Source organism: Pteropus vampyrus, unplaced genomic scaffold (genome assembly GCF_000151845.1).
Source record: "Pteropus vampyrus isolate Shadow unplaced genomic scaffold, Pvam_2.0 Scaffold100, whole genome shotgun sequence".
Taxonomy (NCBI): domain Eukaryota; kingdom Metazoa; phylum Chordata; class Mammalia; order Chiroptera; family Pteropodidae; genus Pteropus; species Pteropus vampyrus.
In genome coordinates, this window is record NW_011888881.1 from 1,748,862 (window position 1) to 1,757,917 (window position 9,056).

The 9,056-nt window shown below is 53.7% G+C and overlaps 1 protein-coding gene across 1 annotated transcript in view; it reads left to right on the top strand.

Moving 5' to 3' along the window:
- ITPR1 (inositol 1,4,5-trisphosphate receptor type 1) overlaps positions 1 to 9,056 on the top strand; it is a 197,026-nt gene that overhangs the window by 93,978 nt on the left and 93,992 nt on the right. The window contains exon 41 of the mRNA XM_023533300.1: positions 3,166 to 3,356. Within this exon, the coding sequence (XP_023389068.1) occupies positions 3,166 to 3,356 (191 nt within the window). The remainder of the gene's footprint in view (positions 1 to 3,165; positions 3,357 to 9,056) is intronic.

Below are 9,056 nucleotides of genomic sequence, written 5' to 3' on the forward strand. Positions count from 1 at the left end.
CTGAGAGACCTCCGTTTCGACACCTTCCTCTCTGCCAGGCTCCTCACTCGCCCCTCTCCGTGAGGGACCAGAGGAAGGCCATGCCTTCCGGCTTTGTCCCTGGGAATCCGCACGGCCTCTGGCTCTTAGAAGCTTCCAGACTGGGAGGTGGTCTGGAGTCTCCGAGCATGACTGCAAGTCAGGTAGAGCTGAGGACATCCTGCTGCTTGGTGCCGCTTCGCCAACGCCCCGGGCTTAGACAGCAAGTCAAAGTTTTGTGCTTTTTCGGTTGTGGGAAGGAGTTACTACTATAGCTCCCGTCCACAATTACTTTTGATATTTATAGTTTTTAAACTTTTCGTGAGGGAACGATTCAAATCTATGCAAACGGCATCAGAAGAGTTTCGAGAAGCCTCATTCATGACTCTACCAACTCATGCCCACTCCGGTCTCATCCGTGCCCCTCCCTGTTCCCCGCCTCCCATGTTTCAAAGCAAATCGCAAGGGTTCTTTCTTTCACGATGCTTATTTTCTGATTGACATAGCTGATGTCGGTCGCGAATTTCTTTTGTATGGCATAGTTTTTTTTTTCACCACTTGGCCCATCGACTCTGTGTAAGAAAGCCTTGCTTTCAGCTTATCATTTGATTATACTTTCTTACTCAGGGTACCTTAATGTTTTCATAGGATCCTGGGAATAAGCCCTGTGCTTCAGTAACGTTTTTATATGGCTTTGTGGAAAGCGACCTGTAAGATCTTCAATTTGTCCAACTTTTACTGGCTTACCGTACAGGGGCTTTCTTGTTTGCTTTCGCTATTGTTAGTTGCCCCGCAAAATGACTGTTTTGTCTGTATCACTGTGTGAGAGAGTACTTCAGACAGTTGATATTCTAGATCTCTGCTTTTTTATGATCTAGTTTGCCGAGAAAATATTGAAGTTAACTTTTAGAGTTTCCAAACGCTTTTTTAAATTAATCATTTGTTTTCTCGCCGAGTGACACTGAGCCAGTGATACCTGAGTACCCCTGTGCTTTCTGAATATTAGTCACTCGGTCGTGCATTAAATTCAGAACCTGATTTCATTCTCCTGTTTGAATTAAGGGTGAGGCGCTCAGGCAAATTTTGGTCAACCGTTACTATGGAAACATCAGACCTTCGGGAAGAAGAGAGAGCCTTACCAGCTTTGGCAATGGCCCGCTGTCACCAGGAGGACCCAGCAAGCCTGGGGGAGGAGGTAGGCCACGTGGCGTGCTAATCAGCTGCTCTCCTGCTGCCGGAGAGCTGCCTCTGTCCGCATAACGGGTCGGAAGTCGAACAGGTGGATTTGGGGTACAGGCGGATTTTTTTCTATCAACCTGTTTTGTCTTGGGTCTGCTGTCACATCGATGTCTGCACACATTTCCCCGCAGTAAGATATTGGCTGAGCCTTTCTCCCCTCTCCCCCATGCAGTGACCCTCTCGGCGACATCCGAATGACTCAAGGGACTTGATTTTATTGCGTGTTGTCTTGTGGTCATTAGGACTCACGTTGTCCCATAAAATGACAATAATGTTGGCGGTGAGGACGATGAAGCCACCGTTTCTTGTGCATTTTCTGAGTGCCAAGGGTTCTTCTGAGCATTTCGCATTTTTTATCTCGTTTTCTCCTTCAGGTTGCCCGTTGTGGGGTAGGTGACGCTGTTATCTCAGTTTAACAGAGGAAGTGGAGGCTTGTTACTGATGGGTCCAGTACATGAACCCAGTATATCAAATTCTAATGCCCGTGCTGTGTGCCTTCCCCAGATGCTTATGGGAGTTTATCCAAAAAAATCCCTATATAGAAGTCTTAAAAACAGATCCTTAAAGGCGTTTCAAAACATTGTGAGCACTATTACAGGCAAAAGTAACCGAAACACTGAACTTAGCTATGGGTGTTGGGTTTGGTTTTGAGGGGCCAGGAGCTCAGGGCTCTAAGCACAGACGTGAGTTGCCTGATTTCTGGTCTTCTGATGATTCTTGGTGGGCCCTGGAGGTGGCACAGAAATACTCGGCATTTAATAAATGTGCCCCAGCAGCTTCCGGGGAGGGGTCTCGGGTTTCCCACCCGATGGAAACTGGAAGCACATCTGCTCGGTTCACAGAGCCACGTGGCTCTGGAGAAGCTGCAGTTCCCAGGGTGTCCCCAAAACGGGGCCTTAGCTTTTCATCCAAAAGGTCCCAGTGATTCTCAAGCACAGTTTCTTCATCCAGCATCTCAGAATGGTTCCTCTTGACATTCTCTGGTGAGGTCATTCAATAAATACGTGAGGTCAAGGGGCGGGGGATCGGAGACACGTTGGAGCCGGATTCTGCTCTGAGAAGCTGTAGGAGGCGTGATGAGCAGCCCGCCTCGCACGATAGGCGCGAGGCATCTGGACAGTCAGGGCCAGCAGCGGAAGGCGGCGGCGTCCGACCTGAGCTCTGTGGAGAAGGACTGAGATGATTCTCCCTTTTCCGAAATGACTGGTCCCTTTTCCCGCATCAGCATTTCAGTTCTCGCCAGTAACCGTGCAAGGCGAGTTCTCAGACAGGCGCTTTCCACGCACAGAGTCCATCCCTCTCCGTGGCGTAGCTCTCTCTCTGCTTGGGGGTAGGCGTGTCATCTGAAGGTCGCAGGATGGGAACTTCGTTGGCTCTGCTCACCCGCCCCCCCCCCCCGCCCCAGCTCCCAGCTCCACACCGAGCACTCAGTAAACCCTCGAATGAACGAACAGATAAGTTATGTGACAGGGCGAGTTGGGGGCCGGGATGGGTTTGTTAGAAAGTGGGCCGAAGTGGTTGTCATAAGTTGCGCTGTCTTAGGCGTGTTCAAAGGAGCGTTTCAGGCTGGTTTGTCTCTTAAAGCAGCTCTTAATTCTGCCCCAAGTCATTGTATTTTCATGTAAGGGAGAGTCTTGGCTCGATGGCTTTAGGTCTCACGGTGGAAAAATATTGTCCTTTCTTTATCGTATCTGCCCACGTTCAAATACCATCTCTGCTACTTACGAGGCGGGCGTCCTTGGACAGGCGGCTTCATCTCTGTGCTGATCATCGGTACCTTCCACGTGGAGTTGGGCAGAAGGTGGAAAGAGACAAGTGCTTAGAGCGTAAAGAGTTGGCACAGAGGGATACGCGGTAACGCCCGCTGCTCCGGCCGCGGTTAACACGAACGATGTTGCATCTCCCCAGGGGGAGGTTCCGGGTCCAGCGCCATGAGCAGAGCTGAGATGAGCCTGGCCGACGTTCAGTGCCACCTCGACAAGGAGGGGGCCTCCAACCTGGTCATCGACCTCATAATGAACGCATCCAGTGACCGCGTGTTCCACGAGAGCATTCTCCTGGCCATCGCCCTTCTGGAAGGGGGCAATACCACCATACAGGTAGGAAGGGGATGTCACATCCCTGCCAAGCAGGAGCAGGACCTGTGCCGGGAGACAGGTACCCAGCTGGTGCCGAGACTCCTGTATGAGAAATGGCTCGTCCTTACAGCATAAAATTCTGCCGTTCTGAAAAATAAGTTTTATTGCTGCCTGGCTGTGGTCATTCGGTCATAATGCAGACTTGGTTCCAAAACACGAATTACATTTGCAAACTGGCGAAATGCTGAGGGCGGGCAAAGAAAGCTGGCCCAGGCTCTGGGGCTGGTTGGTGCTCCATACGGGTCTGTCCAGTGAATGATCGAGTGGGACGTACTTGCGGTTTTTATCCACAGTCAAGGACGATCCCATCACAAGATGACCTTGAAGGCGTTTGGACCGTGTGTGCTGTTTAGATTTAATTTTTGTATCTGTGGACACTGCAGCTGTTACTGACTCTAAATTTCTCAGCCCTTTAACCGAACGGTTCAAGGAAACCAAACCAATGCGAATAGGGAAAAGCCAGGCTAGACTCGTTAAAGATGAGTCGGTGACTTTTTGTTTGCTGCGTGTGGTATATGTTTTAAAACAATAAAAACTAGAATAGTAGACTTTAAAGAAGCAATTTTAATGAATTTTAATAACATATACATAATTTCCATGTAGAAATGGCAATCAAAATAATTCCTTTAAATATCTTTAATAGTCCCTTCATGCATTTTTCTTCGTTGGCTCTCTGAATTACTAGCTGTGTGTGTGTGTGTGTGTGTGTGTGTGTGTGTGTGTGTGTGTGTGTGTGTGTGTGTATGTGTGTGTGTATACATATATATATTTTGATAACAGCTTGATTGAGATGTGATTTACAAACCACACAATTCACCCTCATGGGTATATTTGGCTTGACATTATATGCTGGGTCTTGAATTTAAAATCAGAGTCTAAACTAATGGTGTCTTGGTCCCTTGTGCATATTAGGACAGTGCGTGTCTCTCGGTGGGCAGGTGCGCCCCAGGCCAGGGCACCTGGCTGGGCAACTGGCTGGGCACGGGGAGCGCAGGCCGGGCTTCAGCCCCGCTCGCTCCCAGCCAGGCGCCTGGGCCTTGCACACCCTGCACGGCTGGTGGCAGTGGCCCCAGCACAGACTCTTGGAGTTATTAGTCGAGACTTGTGCCCGTGGCAGGGTTCACTGCATGCCTGATTGTCACATGGGCACCCACGTTGTCGTGTGTCGGCACCAATGTTTGACTGTCACGCATGAGCCCGACTGTGAGCGGGGCGCGGCCCGCGGCCCTTCTCCTCCCTCGGGGTGCCGGTGCTGGGGGGAACAGTGCTGAGATGCTCCTTGTCTTTGGACCACGTGACTCCCAGGGGCTGGACCAGTCAAGTCAGCATTCACTGAGCTCCTCCTGTGTGCACGGAGCTCGGCCGGTCACCACCGGGCGCTGGAGAATTCTCTCCAAGCATCGCCAAGCGCGAGAAACGAGGGCAGCGAATGAGCTTTTGATTAACCAGATGTATCGGTGTGAAGGGCTGTCTGAACGTCTCATTCTGAAATTATAGCCTCTCCGATTTTTTTTAGCTCCAGTATCTTTTCTTTAATGAAGCGGTGTTGCTAGAGGGTGACAGTTCTGCTTTGCTTTTTCCTCTGTTGGCCACGTGAGAAGTTGGAAACCTTAAGTTATTCCTTTCTCTCCCTAGTTTTTTTTTTTTTTTTTTAAAGCTTTACTAATTTGAGAAATCCCAGAAGCTTAGTGCTCAAGAAATCGAAAATCTAGCAAGGATACAGGAATGCGTGCACACGCACACAGGAAGCTAGGTCTCACGGGTAGCGGGTGGGGCCTCCAGGAGACGGGACCAGTACGGTGGACCCGCCGGGGAAGGCGTAGGACATCGGCGGGAGGCGCTGGTGGAAGGTGGTTTTGACGAGATGGGCTTTGAGGAGGGTTGTGGACCCGGAAAGTGGAGCTGGGCACAGAGCTGGGCCTGGGGAGGGGCCGAAACCTGCTGGGCCCTTGGCAGTGAGCAGAGCGGGCAGAGGAGGCCAGAGGGGACAGGGGATGGGTTGGGCTGTGATTTGAGGGCTCTAAGTCTGGCAGTGTGGGACAGATAAACTGAGGAAAGCAGGAGACAGTCCGATCATTAAAAAGTTAATTAGCAGTAATTCTGGGGAGAGCTAATGAGAACCTGAGCTCAAAGCGAATCTAATGACAGAACTGGTCGTCACTTGGAGAGGATGGCTGGCTGGGAGAGGCACAGGGAGCCTTTCGGGGTGCAGGAGATATTCTGCTTCCTAGTCTAGCTGGTGGTTGCATGGGCATGTGTCTATTTCAAAATCGGCGAGCCGTGCAGTTAAAATCAGTGTGCTATACTGCACCAAAGTTATACCGCAAAAAAGTGGGGAGCAGAAGAGCTCCTGAACCCAGCAGTAGGGTAAGGGGGTGAGGCACAGGCTCCCAGGAGTGGAGATCACTGCCCGCTGGAGGCCGGTGCCCCGGTCATTGAGAGCTGGATGCGGGAGGCAAGGAGGTCGGAGGCCCCGTTGGCTGTCAGAGCTTTCGAGAGCCGGGATGACGAGCCGCATGAAAACACCGCTAATTAGGGAATAATGAAGCGCGGAGGGGGCTTGTGGGGGCGGCGGGCTGAGGCTGGCTGGCGACATGCCGTGTTTTTCACAGTGTACCCTGATGGTGATGGCAAGGCACACAGAAGCTGTTTTTCCTTCAAGTTCTTTATCTTGTAAAGTAATTATGAATATTAGTTTCATGTTTTCACACATTTATTACTCATATGCTCAGGCTCCAGATGAAATGCCGCAGTTGGGCTCCAGCAGTTTCCTCGGGCGGGGGGTGGGGGGGGATGTTCCTCCCTAGGGAACCGGTGAGCCCGTGAGCCCGTGAGGCGGGGCGCGGTGGCCTTGTGCCCTGCCCGGATGGGGTACAGGACAGGGCACGGGACACTGCACGAGGGCTCGCATGCCCTCTCTCCTCTCTCCTCCCTCCCCCTCCCCCTCCCGCTGCCTTCTGTGCTCTCAAGGGTTGGAAGGGAGAAGGTCACCCCAGCCCAACCCCTCAATAGAGACCCGTCCTTCCAGGAACACGGATTCCAGCCCGGAGCTGACTCTGAGAGCCCCTCAGCCCCGAGCTTCCTTTCCTGGAGAAAACAGTGTGGAACTTGGGTTGTCTGAGGCCACTTAGGGACAGACACCCTGAAGGCGGAGTGATTGGAAGTTCCAGAAGGAGCCGGTTCAAAGCAGCAGATGACCAGCGGGGAAGCTGGCTGGCCCTGGGTCAGTTAGGGCTGTGGTCATTCGAGGCGGGGGGAGGCTCCAGCTGGGACCCTCTGCCCATGGTCACTTCCTGTTCCATGTGACGTGCCACAGTCTCAGGGAGGGAAACCGGTCAGATGGGCTTCCCTAGACTCACGCCTCTCAGTGGCAGGCGGCAGGAAGAAAGTCACGGGGAGCGTGCGGGGCTGCGCGCTTCCAGCGTGGTAACGTTTTCAGGCCGGCGTTTGTCACCCCCGCAGCCCTGGGGCCTGGCACAGGCTTCTCACGGAGAGCAGGGTGCGGGGGAGGAGGCCCGCCTGTCAGTCCGGCTTTGTGTGGGATGAGGGAACCCAGCCTGGGTTTCTGTTCCTCTGTCTGTCCAGGCCGAGACGGAAGCGCAGGCTTCTGGGGTCCTTGCAGCTTTGAATCAGGAATTTTTTTTTTTTTTTTAAGCAATTATTAGATATTTTCCCAGGAGTTCTTAGAACCCAGTAGTGATGACTGGCTGGTTCCATGTCTGAAAGTCTTCCCTGGTTTCTAAACATCATTATTTAGAATATGGGGATCGGACAGATGATGGTACATCCAGACAGCCGAACATTACACAGCAGTGAAAGGGGTGAACTCTTGGGAAATGGCGTGACTGGGGTCCCCCTCGAAGGCCTTACGCCGAGCGAGAGCAGCCGGTCTCCAAAGGTGACACCCCGTGTGGCTCTACCTTCATGACGTTCTCACAAGGACGAGACTGCAGAGCTGGAGAACAGGTCCCCGTTTGCCAGAGGAGGGATGAGGAGAGAATTTGACTATCAAGGAAGAGCACAAAGGAGTTTTCTGGGTGATGACGCTTTGATGTGTCTGCTTTTGGTGGCGGCCGTACTAGTCCATACATGTGTGAAAATCCGTAGGACAGGACACCAAAAAAAGTCAATTTTACTGTATGATCATTTAAACAACTACAGTAAAAACCACAACGGTGACCGTGACAGTCAGCACTTACAAAGTGCTTCCCGTGGGCCAGGAACTTGGGGAAGTGCTCCTCACGCTCCATCCCATTTAAGCCCCCCAGTCTCCCCATGAGGTAGGTGCCACGATCCCCCCTTTTTATAGATGAGGGAGCCGAAACACACAGCAGCGAGGGAGCTTGCCCCCCAGTCATGCAAGCGGCAAGTCGGAGGCCCAGGATCCGCGCCGTCGCGGCCGGGCCCCCCAGAGCCTCCCCGCCTGCAATGGCTTTGCTCTTCAGGACGACCGTGCAGATCTGAGGAAGCAGACAGGTGCCCGGAGGGGAAGATGGCTCTGTCCTTACACAGTCACCCCTGTCGTGTGCAAAGGCAGAGGTGTCCGTGGGCGGGGCTGGGATCGTGGCCGCAGAGCTCAGTGGAGAAGAGAAACTCCCGGACCTCTGTGTTTGCAGCCCTGTCTCTCCAGCTCTCGCATCTGGATCTTCCAGCTGCGCCGTGAGGCGTGACAGGCACGTTACCCTGTCCCAGACAAGGAAGCGGGGGCTCCATGAGGGCGATGACTTTCTCGGGGCTACAGAGCTAGACGGAGCCCGTGCTACATGTCGCGTGCCTCTGTCCCGTCCTCCCCCAAACCCAACCATCTGAGAGCATGACGGCTTAGGGCGGCGGCTCTCCTGGTCCCCGTCACATCCCTGTGGGTGTGAGCTCGGTGTGGTTCTCCTGCTCTGTGTGACCTTCGCTGGGGCTACGGTCACGGGGCACGATTGGGCCGGAGTGGCCGGGATGGCCGCTCATATGGCTGCAACCCTCGGTGCTGGCCGTCAGCCGCGAGCTGAGCCAGGGCTGTTGCCTTGGTTCTCCTCCATGTGGCTTCTCCCTGTGGTTTGGGTGTCTTCGAGCATGGTGGCCGGAATCCAAGAAGTGACGTTTTGAGAAGCAGGAGTGGAAGCTGCCCACCCTTTCCAGTCCTGGGCTCGGACGTCCTAGCACGGCCCATCTGGCACGTTCTGTGGGTCAGAGCCGGTCGCGAGGCCAGCCCCGCTTCAGAGGGAGGGGAGGCGAGCCCCAGCCCTTCGTGAGAGGGGGATGGGTATGTGAGGAGAGCGAGGGCATCGGGGGGCCATCTTCGGAGACTGGCTCCCCCACACCCTTTATAATCGACTGAGCTCCTGCCATGGGTGAGTCAAGCCCCCGAGGTGGGTGTCACGGCTGCAAAGCGGAGAGGCAGCGCTGTCTCTGCCGTAGGGGTGCTCGGTTCTCCTCGAGGTCCCCCTGTCACGGCAGAAGTTTCGACATGTCCTTCCCCTTTCGGATGGTGTGTGAAGATCCAGCCCCATCCTGAGCATGAGGTCGCTGGCGGCTGTGGTTCTTCAGAAGTTCTGACCTTCATTGCCCAGACCTTGAAGGACCCAGTTTATGGGCACCCAGAATAAGCCACCCGGGCTCGCCAGGCACCGTCACGCAGAGCTTGCTCCCATATCCTGGCATCTTGTAATC